This window comes from Schistocerca piceifrons, chromosome 6 (assembly GCF_021461385.2).
Source record: "Schistocerca piceifrons isolate TAMUIC-IGC-003096 chromosome 6, iqSchPice1.1, whole genome shotgun sequence".
NCBI classification, from domain to species: domain Eukaryota; kingdom Metazoa; phylum Arthropoda; class Insecta; order Orthoptera; family Acrididae; genus Schistocerca; species Schistocerca piceifrons.
This window is the reverse complement of record NC_060143.1, coordinates 581,498,176-581,519,223: the sequence shown is the minus strand read 5'-3', so window position 1 is coordinate 581,519,223 and position 21,048 is coordinate 581,498,176. Positions and strand designations below refer to the sequence as shown.

Genomic DNA, 21,048 nt, shown 5'->3' with positions numbered 1-21,048 from the left:
ATTAGAGCCCACACAGAGGCATACCGACAGTCCTTCTTTCCACGAACAATACGAGACTGGAATACAAGGGAGAACCGATAGAGGTACTCAAGGTACTCTCCGCCACACACCGTCAAGTGGCTTGCGGAGTATGGATGTAGATGCAGATGTAGATGTGCTACACTGAGATGAAGAGGTTGTCACAGGGAAGGAATTCGTGGCGGGCCGCATCCAAACAATCAGAAGACTGATGGCACAAAAAAAAAAAGAGGGTGATAAGTATTTTCATGTTTTGGATTCAGATGGAACTTTGGAGGAAGAAGTAATTCACGTGCCAGCTAATTAACAAGTAATGGGCACCACCAACAGATATGAATGTTACGTGATTTACTTGTATTCTGCATGATGAGGGACCTTGCAAAGAGTTGTATATACTGGAACAACAAAAGTGTTGCCGGTTACAAAAGATGGGAAGAACCACACGTTCATGCCAGCAGACGAGCAGTGGCAGTGCTGAAGAGAACAGATCGTGGTACCTCCTCTTGGGTAGTCCAAACTGTCACGGAGACGTCTTAGATAGAACAGTTTCTCGGGGGACTGGTGCAGGAGGTTGCCCGTAGGACGTTTTCGCAGCCCAACAATGTTTACAGAAGACAGGGCCTCACCAGATATGCTCAGTATATGACCCAATTCTAGTTTATACGCGATGCTATGAACAGGGACTCTCAAGGGGAACAGAACGCTTTGAACTGCAGGATCTTACTGATGGGTATAATGTGCCACATATTGGGGCCGCCTTTTCGGCTACTGGCAACAGTAATAGGGGCTGCTGCTCTAAGCTAATGTATGTAATTACGTTTTTGCACAGTAATCCTCTATGGATACTGCTAGGTAGGTACCAGACATATCTGACTATTATCTTGTATCCTACCGTATTCAGTTCTCTCGACGAGTTTATAGCCCCGCAGAAGAGGTGCATTAGCGCGGAAGAGATGTCCAAAGTGTTCAGCAGCATCGCACCAAGTACCAGTGGAGGGTATGTTAAACGGATTTCGTTTTCGGGTGCCATGTTAGTCCCAATCCACGCTGGCATATTGTATGTCTATCAACAGCAGAGAACGATCTGCACCCCATACTTCCAGTCCACCCCCTAAGTCCGAGGAGTTGTAAGTGTACCAGTCTACATGAACCATGTGATGGAGTGAAAACGAAGAAAAGACAGTGTGTAAATTGTGCATGGTGTAATGGAGTGAAAATAATACTATCTTACTTCAAGTATTTCACAGGTTTAGCAGCAACCAATGGTGAGCAAACATAAACTCCATCCGCTAACACTGGCAGGCCCACAAGTACCGACCAGCCGCAATGTCATCCGATGCCAGTGGTGTCGCTGGGTATGGTATGGAGGTGGTGTCGCTGGGTATGGTATGGAGGGGCACAGTTCAGCACACCACTCTCCCCGCAGCTGTCTGTTTTCTTGGCCTGAAGCCATTACTTATCAATCATGTTGCCTCTCAACTGTCCTCCCACTGGACTCGCATTCGGGAGGACGACGATTCAATCCCGCGTCCGGCAATCCAAATTTAGGTTTTCTGTGATTTCCCTAAATACCTCCAGGCAAATGCCAGGACTGTTCCTTTGAAAGGTCACGGCCGATTTCTTTCCCCATCCTTCCCTAATCCGATGAGACAGATGACGTCGCTGTTTGGTCTCTTCCCCCAAAGAACCCAACCCCAACCCCAACTGGCTTCCTGAGGCTGAGTGAACCCCATCTGAGTCTTCTCACCAAGGAAAAATCCCTGGTGGTTCTGGGGATTGAATCTGGGTCCCTGCTGTGCAGTCTTCTATGCAGGCACCCCCTTCACATGCGGGCAGCCTGGGATTTGGTGCAGTAAATATTCAGCTGCCAGGGTTTGAATACTGGTGGCACAGCGTAGAGCAAGACCCCAGTCTGTCACTGTGGCGATCTGAATCTCCTCACGCTGTGGCCCAACTATGTGCAGCCTTGGTCACATACGCGATCAAATTTGGGCCCTTACCACAACAGACCTGGCTGCAGAAATTATAGGTACATGTTGCTCATGCCCTACCAGTGCCCTGTTTTTGACTACTGCCGATGCCTAAACAAACATACTCTGTGCTAGCCATAGGTTCCACGTGGATCAGTCAGCTTCGACTACACCTAGCCTGTTGATCCACTAGCCGCTGTCTACAAGCCAGTCCTAGAACTGGTGGTAGTGAAGCTCGAAATACACTACTGGCCATTAAAATTGCTACACCAAGAAGAAATGCAGGTGATAAACGGGTATTCATTTGACAAATATATTATACTAGAACTGACAAGTGATTACATTTTCACACAATTTAGGTGCATAGATCCTGAGAAATCAGTACCTAGAACAACCACCTCTGGCCGTAATAACGGCCTTGATACGCCTCGGCATTGAGCTTGGATGGCGAGTACAGGTACAGCTGCCATGCAGCTTCAACATGATATCACAGTTCATCAAGAGTAGTGACCGGCGTATTGTGACGAGCCAGTTGCCCGGCCACCATTGACCAGACGTTACCAATTGGTGAGAGATCTGGAGAATGTGCTGGCCAGGGCAGCAGTCGAACATTTTATGTATCCAGAAACGCCCGTACAGGACCTGCAACATGCGGTCGTGGATTATCCTGCTGAAATGTAGGGTTTCGCAGGGATCGAATGAAGGGTAGAGCCACGGGTCGTAACACATCTCAAATATGACGCCCACTGTTCAAAGTGCCGTCAATGCGAACAAGAGGTGACCGAGACGTGTAACCAATGGCACCCCATACCATCACGCCGGGTGATACGCCAGTATGGCGATGACGAATACACGCTTCCAATGTGCGTTCACCGCGGTGTCGCCAAACACGGATGCGACCATCATGATGCTGTAAACAGAACCTCGATTCATCCGAAAAAATGACGTTTTGCCATTCGTGCTCCAAGGTTCGTCGTTGAGTAGACCATCGCCGGCGCTCCTATCTGTAATGCAGCGTCAAGGGTAACCGCAGCCACGGTCTCCGAGCTGATAGTCCACGCTGCTGCAGACGTCGTCGAACTGTTCGTGCAGATGGTTATTGTCTTGCAAACGTCCCTATCTGTTGACTCAGGGATCGAGACGTGGCTGCACGATCCGTCACACCATGCGGATAAGATGCCTGTCATCTCGACTGCTAGTGATACGAGGCCGTTGGGATCCAGCACGGCGTTCCGTATTACTCCCCTGAACCCATCGATTCCATATTCTGCTAACAGTCATTGGATCTGGACCAACGCGAGCAGCAATGTCGCGATTCGATAAACCGCATTCGCAATAGGCTACAATCCGACCTTTATCAAAGTCGGAAAGTTGATGGTACGTATTTCTCCTCCTTACACGAGGCATCACAACAACGTTTCACCACGCAAAGCCGGTCGACTGCTGTTAGTGTATGAGAAATCGGTTGGAAACTTTGCTCATGTCAGCACGTTGTAGGTGTCGCCACCGGCGCCAACGTTGTGTGAATGCTCTGAAAAGCTAATCATTTGCATATCACAGCATCTTCTTCCTGTCGGTTAAATTTCGCGTCTGTAGCACGTCATCCTCTTGGTGTAGCAGTTTTAATGGCCAGTAGTGTACAAAGAGGTTACCACCTCTAGCGTGACTCTGAGCATTTGACCGAGTGAGATGGTAGAGTTGTTAGCATTCAGGAGGACGTCGATTGAAATCTATATCAGTCCATCCACATTTAGGTTTCCTGTATTTCCTTAAGCTGACCAGGCTATTGTGGTATGTTTGCCTTTTGAAGGGCATCACTGATTCCCTTCGCTATCGTTTATGTTCTGTATCCAGTAACCTCGGTATCGACAGGACACTAAATCCTAATATTTCTTTTTTTTTTTCTTCTGTTCATTTGCAATGGGTCCTGGTTTCGGTGCCTGCACACCAGGTCGACTCACACCTGACCGACTGCTGGGAATGGCCAGATATCCATCACACGCACCTCTCACCTGGCAGCACATGACGTCAGTCTTCCATCTGAGAGGCCGCACCAAGCGCTACCGCTTCGCTGAAGGAACGCTGACTTCCTTAGCATTCTCGCACTGCCATGAGCCATCATGCCGCCGCCTGCTTTTGTGAGGTAGCAACTGCGGCCTGGAGAGTATACGCACACCATCTGCTCGCCGGCATCAATCTCTGTATGATTGTCTTACTCCATAGAGAATGCTGTTGTTAACTGAGCTCTTCTTATTCCACAACTGCCGGAGGGCTGGGAGTACACAACAGATCCTCCTCCTGATGCCGTCCTAAGTCGACCATCCTGGATTTTCCTACTGTCCACAACCCTCACAATATTAAAAAACCCTTCCTCCTGCTCACGTCATCTTGAGACGATCATCCTGGTATTTACTTGTGGCCACAGCCTTGACACTAACAAAACAGGCATAAGAAGAAGAATCAAATTACATATTAGATATAATAATTGTGGACACTGACACCATTCATGGAAACATACAGTTCTCATAACACACATGCATCCTAAACGGAAGAATTTAGAGTAACACTGAATACCAGTTGCTTTTTATTGTATTTAGTACACAGTTCCCTGATCTATTCAACAGATATGAGAAGAACACCGCTATATGGTATGTTATAACTACAATTTTATCTGAAATACCGTTTGACACAAGTTATAAAGCTTTATGCTTCTTAATATAGGTGGAAACATAAAGCCAAATGAGTGTAGCTGTGTAATCACTACGGAACTAACAACACAGATCTGAATTTTGTTTTATCCATTTTACTATTTAGTGATTATTTATTAACTCTAAAGAGGTTTCCCATTATTGGGTTGTTGACTTCCGCTTTTTCTTCGCCTTTTCTATCCAAGTATTTCGCAATTTCCCTTGAAAGGATGGCAGTATCTTAAATATAGTTCTAAATATTAAACGTCACTTTTCTCTATTGTGACAATGTTCTCCACGGACCTCAAGTAGGCTTTTAACTCAGAGCCATATACACAGTTGGAATAGTATAGAACACTACGAAATGTTCCTCGGCTTAGATCCATTAGTACACATTACAGTTAAGTCACAATATTGCTTTGTGAGATTATTAAACATGGTCAACCATGTAAGAATTTTATTTTTACTTTTTGTGAGTTAGTGGCCATGCCGGCAGTCACGTTCAGTGTTGATCTTTAGCCGTCATGTTCACCTTACGTAATAATATAAGGTACTGTTGCTTGAAAGCCCAGAGATTCCGTAGATGTCATAGATTTAGCAAATCTTGATTCACATAATGGTGCTTCAGTATCGGCGAAACTGCCAGAGTTCAACAACAAACGTAACTAGAAAATTTTCTTCACCCTGAGAAACCGTTGAATAATGAAACCCAGCTCACCATCGTCACTGCACAAGTTGGTGTTAGGCGGCGATTACGTAGCACAAGGGGCCAGACTTATTGTCTTAACGAGGGCAAAAGTGGCAAATGGTCACAGGATTGTTTGATTTACAGCGGAGTATCACGGAAACAACAAAACAATTTTAACTTGTATAGGTCTGAAGAAAGGGTGAAAGATTACACTAATTAAGGCGTACACAGAAGAATGTAATCAGTCATTCTCCCACCGCTCCAATCGCGACTGAAATGGGAAACAAACCTAGTATGTGGTACAAACGAAGGAACCGTGTGTGACGTCTTTAACTGTGGTTCGCGAGTGTTGATGTAGACGCACAATCATGTGTCATTTCTTCAAATCAGGTTTTCTTGCTGTTACATAAATTGTACAGTTGTTGTCAAGATTGGTTCAAATATATATTTCAATGAACTTTAAACTACATCATCTAATAGTTTCCCACGTCCTTAAGCTGAGGCGTTTAATTATGATCGTTGTATTGATCGGAAGTGTAAATGCTAGATATGTGTATCTCAAATAGTTATCAAGGATTTCGAAACTAAATACTATACTTCCACTGTCTGTTGCGGTAACACAAAGCACGATATAAATTATTAACAGAAATACAGTCTAGACGCAATTCTAAGGAAATTTCAAAACTTGTACTTCAAGTCAATTTTTTGATTGTGTTGACTTTCATTGGTAGCATATAAGGCGTTGTGATAACAAAGATTAGGAATACTATAGTCATGTCTGTCTACGGTTATTAACGCAGCATAAGGTATTTAATTGTTCGTCGTTTGATTTTGATACCGACTCAAAAACTACTGACATCAGTTTAGTTTATTAAAAAGGTAATCTAGGTAAGTTTTAAAACTGTTACATATTTAAACAGCAACTTTAAAACAGTTTTATTAGTATTTGGTATACGTATTAGCATTTTAAGGGCTCTTGTTTTCTCGCATACTTTAATGTTATGGGCAAAAGAAGTTATCTTTCAGCTAGAACTCCTACTGTTCCAAACGTCTTACTACGCGTAAAGCAGTATTCACAGACAGAAAAATAGCTAAAGGTCTATAAGTTTCACAAAAATGAATAAGCCGCATAAGTCAGACATTATTATTCTGTTCGACTAGAAGGATATAGACGAAGAGCAAACTGAGTCGAAGAGCTGAATCAGAACTCACTCAAACTGCCGAAGCCGGCAGGAGTTCCTTCAGGAATAATATGGAGTACAGAGTCGTACCTGGAATATTCGCAAAAAATTCATTGCTGTAGGTGTTGAGTGTCAGCAGCCAACAAGTAAAGCTACATGACATCTGCAGCAGGTAAGAAGAGACCTGATTGTGCTGATGGCCTTAAAGACCAATTTGTGAGTGACTGGATCAAGGTAAAGGAAACCCCACTGGAGCCTCTGTAAATTCCCTAATGTATAGATATTTCAGAATATACAATTGGCACTTCGTGAATCGCCATTAACAACAGAAGTGATTTCATGCATCCATTCAAGTTACTGTTGAAAATCTGAAATCTTTTTGTTCTCATTACCAAACACCTTTTTCTCCTGCCACAGGTTTGCTTTTCATATGAGTGGGTGTTCCTCATAATCAAACAAAGCAGCCAACACTCGAGAGGAGCCAAAGACGAGTTTATATTCTTATTTGTAACTGAAGTCAAGAAACATTTTCTTTGTCATTTGCGGCTCAAATCATGAAACACCCACCTTCTGTTATAAAGAAGGGCATCGTTTCCATATCCTATATGGATAATTTCTGTATTGTTGACAGTTCACTACGATCTGAACTTCCTGTTTCGTAAGGCCGTACAACTGCTCGCTTTATACCATGAAGACATCTACACCGACGCGCCAAAATATTATGAGCACCTGTTTAATAACTTGTTGGGCCGTCTTGAGAACGAAATACATTAGTAATTCCGCGCATCATGGAATCTACTGTTTGTTGGTAGGTTTTTCGACGAATGTCACAACAGGTGTCCATACACAAGTCCTTAAGCAGCGAGCCGCTGGTTTGTGTACGTGGTGGCAGCGCACGATAGCGACCCACGAGTTTCACTGGATTCACATCACATCAAGCAAATTTCATGGCGAACGCATCGACGTGAGTACACTATCATGCTCCTTAAACAACTGTAGCACCGCCTGGGTTCCAGACACCGACAATTGTCCTGCTGGATGATGCCGTCACCGGTGAGGAAGGCATAACGCACGAAGGGGTGCAGATGGTCCGCAGCTGTCAGCGTGTCCTCGATTTCGGCCACAGGTCCCACGTGCGAGCGCAGGAGAACTGTCTCCCGTAGCACAACACTGCTGCCGGCGGCCTGCGTCGTGGGCGCGCCGCACGTTTCGAGCCTCTGCCGGTCCCGATGACGGCTTTTGTGGAGACGACCGTCGACCTGGCGTAACAAAAACCTGATACACCCGACGAGGCGACACGTTTCCATTGATCCACTGTCCAATCTCGAATATCCCATGACCACCGCAATCCTAACTGACGATGTCGTTGGGCCGACATGTGAACACGTAGGCGTCGCGGACAACCATGTCCAACAACGTACGACGAACGCTAAGCTGCTAAACACTCGTGCCAGCACCAGCGTGGTGCTCCTTCGCTAGAGACGCCACATACCGCTACCTGTCCTGCTTTACGGAGCATCCAGCCTAAAAATACCACGTCCTGCGAAGAGTCGTGAACGGCCAACCACTTATCGCCCTGTGGTGGTTTCACTCTAGTTCTGTAGATGTTCCATAATTGCTCACGGCAGTGGCACGCGAACATTCGACCAGATATTCCGTTTTCGAGTTACTATTTCACAGGATCTGCGTAATAGCAGTATTACCTTTGTCAAAGTCGCTTGTGTCGGTGGATTTCCCCATTTGCGGTCCGTGTCGTCGCTAGAATGATACTCCATCCATCTTTGATCCACTTATATACACTACTGGCCACTAAAATTGCTACAGTAAGAAGATGACCTGCTACAGACGAGAAATCTAACCGACAGGAAGAAGATGCTGTGATATGCAAATGATTAGCTTTTCAGAGCATTCACACAACGTTGGCGCCAGTGGCGACATCTACAACGGGCTGACATGAGGATAGTTTCCAACCGACTTCTCATACACAAACAGCAGTTGACCGGCGTTGCCTGGTGAAACATTATTGTGATGCCTCGTGGAAGGAGGAGAAATCACCTTTCCGACGTTGATAAAAATCGGATTGTAGCCGAGCGCGATTGCGGTTCATCGCATCGCGACATTGATGCTCGCGTTGGTCGAGATCCAATGACTGTTAGCAGAATATGGAATCGGTGGGTTCAGGAGGGTAATACGGAACGCCGTGCTGGATCCCAACGGTCTCGTATCACTAGCAGTCGAGATGACAGGCATCTTATCCGCATGGCTGTAACGGATCGTGCAGCCACGTCACGATCCCTGAGTCAACAGATGGGGACGTCTGCAAGACAACAACGATCTGCACGAACTGTTCGACGACGTTTGCAGCAGCATGGACTATCAGCTCGGACACCACGGCTGCGGTTACCCTTGACGCTGCATCACAGACAGGAGCGCCTTCGATGGTGTACTCAGCGATGAACCTGGGTGCACGAATGGCAAAACGTCATTTTTTAGGATGAATCCAGGTTCTTCTTACAGAATCATGATGGTCGCATCCGTGTTTGGTGACATCGTGGTGAACACACATTGGAAGCGTGTATTCGTCATCGCCATACTGGCGTATCACCCGGCCTGATGTATGCGGTGCCATTGGTTACACGTCTCGGTCATCTCTTGTTCGCACTGACTGCACTTTGAACAGTTGACGTTACATTTCAGATGTGTTACGACCCGTGGATCTACCCTTCATTCGATCCCTGCTAAACCCTGCATTTCAGCAGGATAATCCACGACCGCATGTTGCAGGTCCTGTACGGGCGTTTCTAGATGCAGAAAATGTTCGACTGCTGCCCTGGACAGCACATGCTCCAGATCTCTCACCAATTGGAAATGTCTGGTCAATGGTGGCCGAGCAACTGGCTCGTCACAACACGCCAGTCACTACTCTTGATGAACTATGGTATCGTGTTGAAGCTGCATGGGCAGCTATACCTGTACACGCCATCGAAGGTCTGTTTGACTCAATGCCCTGGCGTATCAAGGCCGTTATTACGGCCAGAGGTGGTTGTTCTGGGTACTGATTTCTCAAGATCTATGCACCCAAATTGCGTGAAAATGTAATCACATGTCAGTTCGAGTATAATATATTTGTACAATGAATACCCGTTTATCATCTGCATTTCTTCTTAGTGTAGCAGTTTTAATGGCCAGTAGTGTACATACTTTCCTTACTGCGTCACGTCCCCGCAAACGTCATCAGCCGACATTCAACCTCGTGGTGGGCAGTGGTCGTAATGTTTCGGCTCATCAGTGTCAGTAGGATATAGGAATATTTTAGTTATAGTTCCGAGTTATGCAAACAGTAGCCTACATAAATTTGTGAAGGCGTACAACAGTTAATTCTGATCAATTTTTGTGGAATAAGAATTTCTCTGTGAACGTACACTCAACCCTAAAACACTATTCTATATGAAATAGTAGAGACGAAACAGGAGAAGCACCAAACCTCTCACACTTCTGTATAAATAAAAATGTACTTGTAGGGGATTCAGTAGTATTCAGTTCGTGTACAAGTTCGTGATAGTTGAGCATTAAAGGAAACTCGTCAATTTCTTCAGTCGTCTTCTTACTCCTTTATGATAAAAATATTTTGCTTATAAAAATCCTCAGAAAGAAGTCTGCCCTCTGTGTGACATCGCTGTTGACAGCGGCTGTTCTTCACAAACTTCAGGGCTGTCTTGCTCGATATGCTATTCGGCATATAATTTACATCACACTCCACATCTCTTTCAATGATACCTGTGTTATCTTCAAATAGTTTCATAGTTTTAATGATTTCCCACATTTAGTGGGAGATCATTGACGCATATTAATAATTACAGTGGACCAGAGACTGCCTGATTTAAACTACGCACATTACAAAAATAGATGTGTGATTATTTGTGTACGCCGCACGTCCTCATAAACCACTGCACCAATTTCAACCAAACTACGGAACATATCCTTCACTATCAGGCAATAATCGCTGTGGGGGTAAGGACCGCCTGCCTGACACAGGTCTGGAGATATGGCGTCATAAACACTGAGACACGTGAAAAACGACCACACGGTGCATGACGTTTAAATTTAGTATTACCAATCCGCTGGCACGATTCTGATAAAATTTGGTAACGATATAGCTCGAGCTCTTAGGAAGATCTCAGGCTACTTTAGAAAGTTTCTAGTAGATGTTATTTAGTGATTTGAATACTATTACGTGAATTAAGGAAACATTTACTCGTTGAAGAAGCTATTTACTCTTTGACTTTTGAACTTTGTCATATTTCTGAAAATGCTTTTTTCGGTCGATATTTTCTGCGTAGTACAATTGATAGTAATGAATCTTCAGTATATTTCAGTCGATACTTGCACACTATTTCTGGCATAATGTGCATGTAGCATAGTGTATAGATACTACTTTGCACCCTACCAGGTATCTGACAACGAGAGCACTTAGTAACTTGCAATAAATATAAATGTTTTACGTAATTTCTAACCTTCATACAATTTTCCTCTGTTAGAACCCACAGAATGATGAAAGGAAAATTGTGTATCACTTACTACATTCTCGCTGTTCATGCAGTAAATCTGGTGCATCAGGCATGAAGTCATGATGTTTAAATTTATTACTTCTTTGTTACGTACTCTATTCTCAACACATGTACCAGACAGCATCCACGTATATCGCTGAGTGTATCCAGAACATTATTCATATGGAGAGGAAAGGAGAAGACTGAAAGAGAAAGGAAAGCAAAGGAGGCAGAAAGGGTGAGAGGAGAAAAGGTGATGGACATAGAAAGGAAAGAGGAAATGTACAGAGACAGAGATGAGGCAAACGAAGAGAGGAGGGAGTCGCAGCAGCACAGAGAGAGAGGGGTGGGAGGAGATTGAAAGAGAGAGAGGGAAGTTAGAGATGGACATTGACAAGAGGAGGTAGCAGGGCGAGAGAGAGAGAGAGAGAGAGAGAGAGAGCAGCATATGAAGGATGGAAAAAGAGTGAGCGAAGGGTGAGATGGACAAATAGAGGAAGGAATAGCAGAGGGCTAGGGAGAGGGGTGGGAGGGGATGGACAGAGAGAGGGGAAGAAAGAGATAGACAATGATGGGAGGGAACAGCAGAGCGACAGAGAAAAAGGTGGGAGGGGTGGACAGAGAGAGAGAGACGGGGGGGGGGGGGGGGAAGAAAGAGATGGAGAAAGAGAGAAGGGGATAGCACAGGGAAAGAGTGAGAGGCGGTTGGTGATGGTCAGAGTGAGGGGGAAGTAGGAGATCGACAAAGTGAGAAGGGAATTGCAGAGGGACCGGTGAGGGGCAGGAGAGGATGGAGAGAGTGGGAAGGAATAGATTGAGAAAGAGAAGTGAGAGCATTAGAGTAATAGAGAGAGCGGAGGGAGGGGTTGGTCAGAGGGGGAGAAGGAAGGGATGAACTGAAATAAATACATAAGCGTGCTATGTCGGGTAGTCAGTTAGTTAATAATGAAATACTAAGGTAATTATGGAGATATCATAACATTTCAAACAGCAGAAATGTGCGCAAACTTGAACAGATGGTACACTTCCATAATATAGTTATTCGTATCAAATCATTCACATGGTTTATTAGGTAAATTTTAGTTGTTCATGACCCTATCTATAATAATAGTAATAGTAATAATAATAATAATAATAATTGTTATTATTATTATTATTATAGGTTATTAGATAAGTGCAAAAAAGCACATCATCTCTCGACAAAGGAAGGAAAACATCTATACTTACCATCGTAAGGTGCAGTGGTAAATTTTTCCATGAAATTATGCTTCTCCTTTTTCTTAAGAAATTCCCGCTCTGCAACAACAGAGAAATATTCAATTACATTGTCGTCATCATTGCTTTTCCTCCATATTTGCGTGAGCAAAACATAAAACTACTGAACACTGGGGAAAAGCAAGTGAAACAGTGGACCATGAGCTAAACTTGGTTGGATATATCAGATGTCAGGTATGTCTGATTGAAAGTCAGGTACATAAAAGAATGTGTGTGTAGTATTACAAAACTGTCCTCCATATTTCAGAGTAACCAGAATTCCTCTGACTTTTTCTTCTTTGCTGACACTACACACAAAACCATTTCACCTCTTTCCCTCAAAGAAACACCCAACCACCCACACACACACACATGCCCAATTCATTTCTCCATTCATTCATACATCGTGATCTGAAAATACCATTGTAAAGTCAGGAGTGTTGAATGGGTCAAGGTAATCACTGACTGGCAGCAGCAGGAACTTCAGCATCGTATGTAAAGTGATATCAGCGACCGGTTACAGCTATCACTCTCCTGCTCACACTGACAATTTTATGAAAGGAGAGAGAGCAGCCTCATTGAAGAGAGAAACTTTTGCTTTTACTCTTACACTATCCAGCTGCTGGTGCTTTTTTTTATTCTCGCGTTATTCTAACAATACCTTTATTAGCACTGTCCAAATTATCAGTATTTAATGAGTAATTGATCATTTGCATAATATTGATCCTAAAAATAAGAACGACAATAATAGCGCTCGTGGCGTAGGCCGACGTACAAACGCTAGTGGCCGCGCGGAATGGCCGGCCGGGTGGGACGCGCCATGTCCCGGATTGCGCGGTCCTTCCCGCTGGAGGTTCGAGTGCTCCCTCTGGCGTGTGTGTTGTTCTTAGCACACGTTAGTTTAAGAAGTGTGTAGGTCTAGGGACCGATGACCTCAGCAGTTTGGTCGCTTAGGAATTCGTACACAACGACAACAACAACAACAACAACAACAACAACAACAAACGTTAGTGACGACGACGAAGAATTGCGGGAACTGCAGGAACGACTGAGCACCTTACGAAGGGTGCGCGGCAACCCGATTCCCACTCACGGCACAGCGAGCACGTCAGAAAACGAGGAAAAATGCGAAAAGCACTTCGTCTCAGTGTCAAAACACTCGACTGTCCCCGACGCCTCAAATTTGCAACACGCCAAAGCGTAAATTTCACAGTTCGATCATACTTTGCCCGCTTCCTGGGGCGAAGCGCTCAGAATCAGATTCGTGTACAATCATTTGAGAATCAAGGCAGCCGTCAGAAAGCAACCGTTATCAGAGCAATGTACGTCGTGTGCCGCATTTATTCGGGGGTTTTGGTCCGTCTCACAACAGTAGCGGACAGAGCTTCCAATAATTGTGCTGCCAGATTACAATGACTGCTCACATGCTGACCCCGTCGCGTCTTTCAGAGATCTCGTGCGACGAAACCAATACGTCGACAATCCTGCTTAGCGGCGGAGTTGATAAGGATTTGTTGGACTAAGTTGCCTCCGAAATTTGGGGCTGCAATATCACACCTCCGTTCAGCACCTCCTACAAGATCCAGGCAAACCTCGAGTACGACAAAATGGCGCTCCCACGAAGAGGGAGGAACCTACACCGCCATCGAGAATCGGCCGTCGATCGTGACAGGCTCGAAACTTCCCGCGAGGAAACGGGCACCGTAGGCCGGAGCAACTGGCGTTAAGGGGGGCACTCGTATGCCCTGTGCCGCCAATGATGCATTACCGAATTTTGTGACCCATTATCTTGGAAACTTTTTAAGGCACCAACTTACAATTTCCCATAATTATTGAATGCATTCTTCTAGATACACTGAACTAGAAATATTACTAAAATTGTATTGTGGAGGCATGTTATTTTTTTTTCAAACACTCAATTTTTTGACAGAATTTTTTAAATAAATGAACTTAAGAACAAAACAACTTAGGATATTTTAATTATTCTACTTCCATATGTGTTGAATCTCACACTTGGCATGCTACGAAAATTTCATGTCTCTACCATCAGTACTTTTTTAGAAAACGGGTCATTTATTGCAAAAAAGTAGTTCAGAGATATCTGTTACAAGTTCTTATACAGACCTACATTTCTGCGTCTTTTAAGCTCTAGAATTGCCCTGGCCCACAGTCTGTGTCTTCTTCAGTGTCACAACAGCCCAGTGCTTGCCTCCCTCCTTTTCTCTCTTGTTTCTTTTGTCATTTGCTGAGCAGCTAACTCTACTTCACGTACACGAACCTCATCCAGTTCCCACAGTCCTTTAGCTGTGTTCTGTTCAAATCTCACCCCTAACTTCTCCAGAACCTTAAGTCTTTCATAGTTCCCACCATTAAAAGTTATTACATCATCAGACATTGCTATCTTTAGAGTCATCAGGCCAACAAATACATTTTTAGGCTCACGGCACCAGACAACGTTACTGAAGGACTCATTAACATTCTGGGTCTTCCCATCTAAACACTTCTTTAATAGCTCAGGAGTTGCCAGATCTCTGTAAATACGTTTGATTGCCTCCATCAGTCCCAAAAGAAGAGAATGTTTATGTGTAGATTCGTACAGGGGCGGAGGTGGACAAAAAGCATGACGCGGCTTTTCAGCGGTTGATATTCTATGAAAGAAAGTGCTTCAGAAAAATATGCAGGTCTCACATATCTGTTACCCGCAAATTAGCGTTTCTTCAAGTTACTTTTACGCTCAGTCATTTTATTTACGTATAAAAACCAATAGAAGTTGACTTACTACAAAAATAGCCGATAATCACACGTCAACATTCAAAATATTATTTGAAGGTCTCACAATTGTCTGATTTTAATGTATTTTAAACATAGCTGCACAACAGCAACGGTTCCACGTAATAAAATTATAAACAGCCGACCAGTTGCAATGGATAAAGAATTCTTTACCTAGGTTTCAACAAATTTAAATTTGTCTTCTTCAGAAGGTGGCAATTTTACATTAGTATGGATTAATGTGCCATCGCCGTTTTTACAAATGTCGGCATAGATCCATTCGTCAAACTTAAAATATATCCCTAGAAATAGGGTTAGTCACGTAAATATAAATTAGTACATACTAATGTCCATACTAATGTAAAATTGCCACCTTCTGAAGAAGACAAATTTAAATTTGTTGAAACCTAGGTAAAGAATTCTTTATCCATTGCAACTGGTAGGCTGTTTATAATTTGCTTTTAATGTGTTATATAATGTTCAGGAAAGTCCAAAGTACATTATGGAGTAGAAAACAGAAAACGTCAGATTTCAACGAATTTCACGTACAGGCAGTACGAACGGGACACACGACGCAATTTGGGAGACAGGCGCGCAGCGGGAGATGCGGTAGAATGGCTCTCGCCTGGACCTTCGCCACATCGAAGAAAGGCGTGACGCAAATGCAAACACACAGCACCGACGTGCGGACGGCACGATACACGGCGGAACAGAGGTAGGAAACGGGACCGGGATATTTCTTGCTTGAAAAAGGGGACGAAACAGTGTATGTAAAATGCCCGGTCGTAAATATCAAAATGGATAGCTAGAATTACCGTACTCTCTTTGCTTGACTCGGGCAGCCAGGCCTCGGTAACACGCGAAGACGTGTTACACAGATGCAGCGCTGGCCGCGGGTGGCCGACATCACCGTTACAACGGCCCAAAGTACGTGGCGCCGTGCAAGACAAATGCGCCGACGTTAGACACCAACTGCAGTTAGACTTTACCTGTCAGTCGCACTCAGTTTCGGCGGTCTTTCTAGCTATCCCATCGCTCGCAGTTGAGATCCTCCTCAGGGTAGATTTCCTGCACACATATCAGGCGAGTATGCACTTCAAACCGCATGTTTGATGTATTTCTCCTATAGTAAACATGTCATCATTGTAACATTAGAAATAGTTCCTTTGAAATATGTCTGCCGGCCGGTGTGGCCGTGCGGTTGTAGGCGCTTCAGTGTAGAACCGCGTGACCGCTACGTTCGCAGCTTCGAATCCTTCCTCGGGCATGGATGTGTGTGATGTCCTTAGGTTAGTTAGGTTTAAGTAGTTCTCAGTTCTACGGGACTGATAACCACAGATGTTAAGTCCCATAGTGCTCAGAGCCATTTGAACCATTTTTGAAATATGTCTTTCTTTCTGTATATGTGCGGTGATAAACTGTCAGTTCTCAATTAAACTGAGACTGTCTTCCGGTGTCAAAGCACCTCCACAGATACGTTGTAACCACGCAGGAACGGGAGAGATTGTCCTAGATTTCTCTAATGGATGGGAAACGGAGAATTCAGCATATAAAATGTAGTTGGGTTGTGTAGTAATTGCGCGTTTCGGAGCGCCAGCGCCCGTCGATAAAGATGCTGCGCGTTCTTCTATTTTGTTGTTTATAAACGGCCCGCAGCGGAGACTGTTTTTGCCATAGAAGCGCCATTATTTGATTGTTTTTATTTTTTACACAATAATGTAAGTTTACAGAAGGTACCCTGACAGAGGGGAGAGCCCTACGATCAGTGTTCCAGGAATTTCGGAAAGCACAACCGGCACTGTGAGGAAGGGTCACACAAACAAGACCGCAGCAGGAGAGCAATCGACGCAGACAGACAGCAACGCCCATAGTGTGGGCCGAGACGTGTAAGAAACAAAAGGAGCAAGTCGAGGAATAGCGGAAAGATGTGCTAAAATACCAGGAAGTTGCCACAGCAAAGACAGCTCATTATCAGCAATCCCTCAACCGAGAAGCAGAACCTACACAGCGGCAGCAGAAAGCTGTCACAGCGCTAGCAGAAAACAACTGTGGTAACGTTGGTAAAGTATTGCATCGTCCCATGAACCCATTGCTATGTCCTCTGTAAAATTAGTCTGAATCTGCATATATGAGAGTACGGCAGAAGCGCCTGCTCGACCAGTGACTTTCTAACCCGTTATATGAACAGCACACGTGCTGGATAATAAAAACAAAAAGTTTATTAGGTGTCGTCCGCTCTAGAAGAATAACCTCTAGAACGAACACTGAGTATCTTATGTGCACGTGAGACCTGATCAAAGTTTAGATGTGGCTAACACCAAACAGGATAATTTGATATCCTAAGACTTGCTTGTATTTACCTCCCAATCACGCCTCGAGGCTATGTGGATTAACTTCCAATGTTAACCGTGCATCAGCAAATAGAGTGAAGTAGAAACTGTTGCATAATCTCAAGGTCTGAGTTGTTACAAATAACAACCCTAACTAAAAGTAGAGTAGACAGGTGACTGGGTACGCATACTAATAACAACGCCTATCCGAACCAGTGTCGGAACACCTCAAAACCTACGAATTGACCCCTTTATATACCATCACCTGTGTCAGGATATCACATCATACTAGAAAATATGCTAATGATGACTATCTATCAATTAAACATCTTCTTGACGAAGGTAGTTAAGCGCCCATATTAATGTGCCTTTAAGGCACCTTACTCCCCACAAAAAAAAGAAATAATCATACTTTTCTTTTAAAGGCAGTCCGTTGCCCACAGTCGTGTATAGTTCTACAGCACCCTAGAGCCCAAAATTAATATTTTGTCTTAGGAACATAATGGTTGACACTCATACATTCCTCTTTGTTCAGGATTGTCATGTGACGTTAACGTAAGTTTTATTTTATTTTAATTTTTTTTCTGAATAGATTTATACATTCAGCCACATTAACGTTGACTGACCGCAACTGAAATCTTGTCAAAAACTCTAGAACGTGTAAGACCACATTGTCAACAGTTATCTCTGTTTACTTTTTTTTTGTTTTGTTTTGTTTAGAACCACAGATGCAGAAGTGGTGCTCATTTATAGTACAGGTTTTATTTTATTTTTTGCTTTTTTGTGTATTGTTTGTAGATTTTAGGGACTCAAATAAGGATCACAATGAATCTTTTATATTTTTGAACATTGTATTAATCACACAGACATTTAAAGTCTATCAGGAACTCAAGACTGAAAGAGTATGCAACCCAGCAGGTCTCACCAGCTAACTCCCACAAACATTAAATCTGCAGGATGTAAGGCAGTATCCGACACATACCTCGCTTTGCCTGTACGGCGTTATTTGTACACGTAATCTATTGTGCATTTTGAAATCAGTTAAAAGTGTTCCCCAATGGCGGCCGCACTCAGCCAGCTCCGCTCGAGACATCGAAACGAGATTTTGGCGAACGATGGCACACAAGAAGGAGAGTACTTGGCCAATTCGTTAACACACTGATCTATGACGATATATGAGAAGTTGTACTATTATGTTTCATTCATTCCAGTGACTGTAATTCTTTAAGAGTTATGGACAACTAGTGAGACAACAGTTTCCTAAGCCGGCCATTGTGGCCGAGCGGTACTAGGCGCTTCAATCTGTAACCGAGCGAACGCTATGGTCGCACGTTCGAATCCTGCCTCGGGCATGGATGTGTGTGATGTCCTTAGGTTAGTTAGGTTTAAGTAGCTGTAAGTTCTAGGGAACTGATGACCTCAGATGTTAAGTCCCATAGTGCTCAGAGCCATTTGAGCCATTTGAGCGAACAGTTTCCTAGTATGAAAGTAAACATGATATTTCTTCTATCTTACCACAAACCGACACAATGACTTTTATTGTAAGCTATTGAGCTTTCTGGTCGCCAATTACGTATTTAATGAGACACTCCGTTTCAAAATTCTGTCACAATAGCTGCTGAAAAAATGAGTTTGTGCGAATTACATTGTGTTTTGGCAAAAGAAGGGCTATCAACCCTGTCAACAAGAGAAATGTTGCCGTTACTCGTAAATGGTGATGCTTCTTCAAATGAGAAAAGGTTAACAATTCACACAAAAATAAATCGCCCATTGTGTGGGAAGTAGATAAGCTTGTTTTACTTTCCTGCTTTGCTTCTAGATCACACGATTTTACGGTATTCCTTACTTCCTTATTCACTACCCTCACCACGAATCGTCTGTCCCTTCCTACGAGCTGAAAACACTGTGGAGGCAGAAGATACACTTCGAGTGACTAATGGTGCACCAGTTATTCAACTGCGCATTGTTCTTGGCAAAAGAATAAACAAAACAAAAAGTATACAGATATATGTAGCTGAAAACTATTATGAACTAACGAAAAGAGATAGAGTGCTTAAACAATGAAGAACGAAACACTAGTCATTGTACAGTGGGGGCCGTTACTGACTGGATGTAATACTATAAAAATTTAGATTTTTATATTTCAACTGATGTTCGCCAGTGCCGTCTGCCTGGCGGCTAGATTCAGCTCACGTTGCATTATACCGGGCAGAACCACTTCGAAACTCACGTGTTGAACTATCAGCTGCTAAACTCACGTGTTGCTGACGATGTAACGCTACCGAACCGCGCGTCTACAATTTGCTTGTGCAATAGGGAGGTTTGCAGGTGGCCACGTAGGGGTGGAGCCGCGGCCAGCCCCCAGGAGCGGACACGCCCTCCGTTCTCTTCTGCATCCGACCCGGTTAGACTCTCTCCTCCCCTGCTCTCTTGGGCAGCAGCCCATTCAGTTTCGGCAGCTTCTCTAGGCCTGCCTTCAACCACTTTTTACTGAACTAAACCATCACGTTTGTCATAAAATGTTTAACTTCATCACCTCAACGGATGCCTACTGCTTTCCCTTCCTCGCCAATCAACATCAATATCAGTGACAATAAAACTCAGTGTACAGTAAGGCCGTATTTTTCGGACGGGCAACACTTTGTAATGGTACTTGAATTACGTAACCATTACAGCACCTCACCTCAACCTCTCGATACCAGCAATATTCTACTGTGTTTCTGTAAAATAGTCAACATATTTCTATGACAACATTCAGATTTGATTTCATTAATGCAGAGGTACTTCGATACATCGATATGTTTATATTGCAATGATATTATTCTTACGTGTATTCTTTCTTTTGTCATTATGATCACTGACGTACTCGTAACTCTGATTTTTGGGCGCGTAAGCGGTTATTAGAGAGTCAAGTTTTGGTCGTCATGTTAAAAAGACGCAAATTGTAGTCAATTTATGAAATGTGAACTTTAACAGTGAGGAAGATATTTTCAAGTATGTTTCATATTGTGAAGTGATGTCTTGGAACGAGTTACGTCATATTGCAACAAAAGTAATAAAGAAGAAGTGTAACTTAAATTCGGAGTGCTGATTAATTTTTTACATCACCATTGTCCTAACTTGCAAAGTTTAATCTTCAAGAATGGTTTACGAAACACATCTATAAAACTTTTCAATATCGCAGAATAACACCTAGGCCTCTTTGCATCCGAGATTGGAATCGTCACTACCTAAATTTTCGACGACTGAGCCATGAGTTCGCAAAGATACCAGCGTGGGAAACACGAAAAGATGAGTGCCTAGTTTATCCACTATTTCAAGAAACGACTTTATTAACTGTGCTCTAATGACACTTGCCACATAATATAACTTTGTTGTTGCCCGAAAACGCAGTATTTATAGCAGCTTGAGCAACACTACAATCATAATTAATTTTTGACCTTTGTTGTGGAGCCGGCCGCGGTGGTCTCGCGGTTCTAGGCTCTCAGTCCGGAACAGCGCGACTGCTACGGTCGCAGGTTCGAATCCTGCCTCGGGCATGGATGTGTGTGATGTCCTTAGGTTAGTTAGGTTTAAGTAGTTCTAAGTTCTAGGGGACTGATGA

The 21,048-nt window shown here is 43.7% G+C and overlaps 1 protein-coding gene across 2 annotated transcripts in view; it reads right to left on the bottom strand.

The window, feature by feature from the left end:
* Positions 1-21,048, bottom strand: part of LOC124803052 — a 594,138-nt gene that overhangs the window by 471,209 nt on the left and 101,881 nt on the right. For both annotated transcript variants that reach the window (XM_047264177.1, XM_047264178.1), the window contains exon 5: positions 12,319-12,387. In XM_047264177.1, the coding sequence (XP_047120133.1) occupies positions 12,319-12,387 (69 nt within the window). The remainder of the gene's footprint in view (positions 1-12,318; positions 12,388-21,048) is intronic.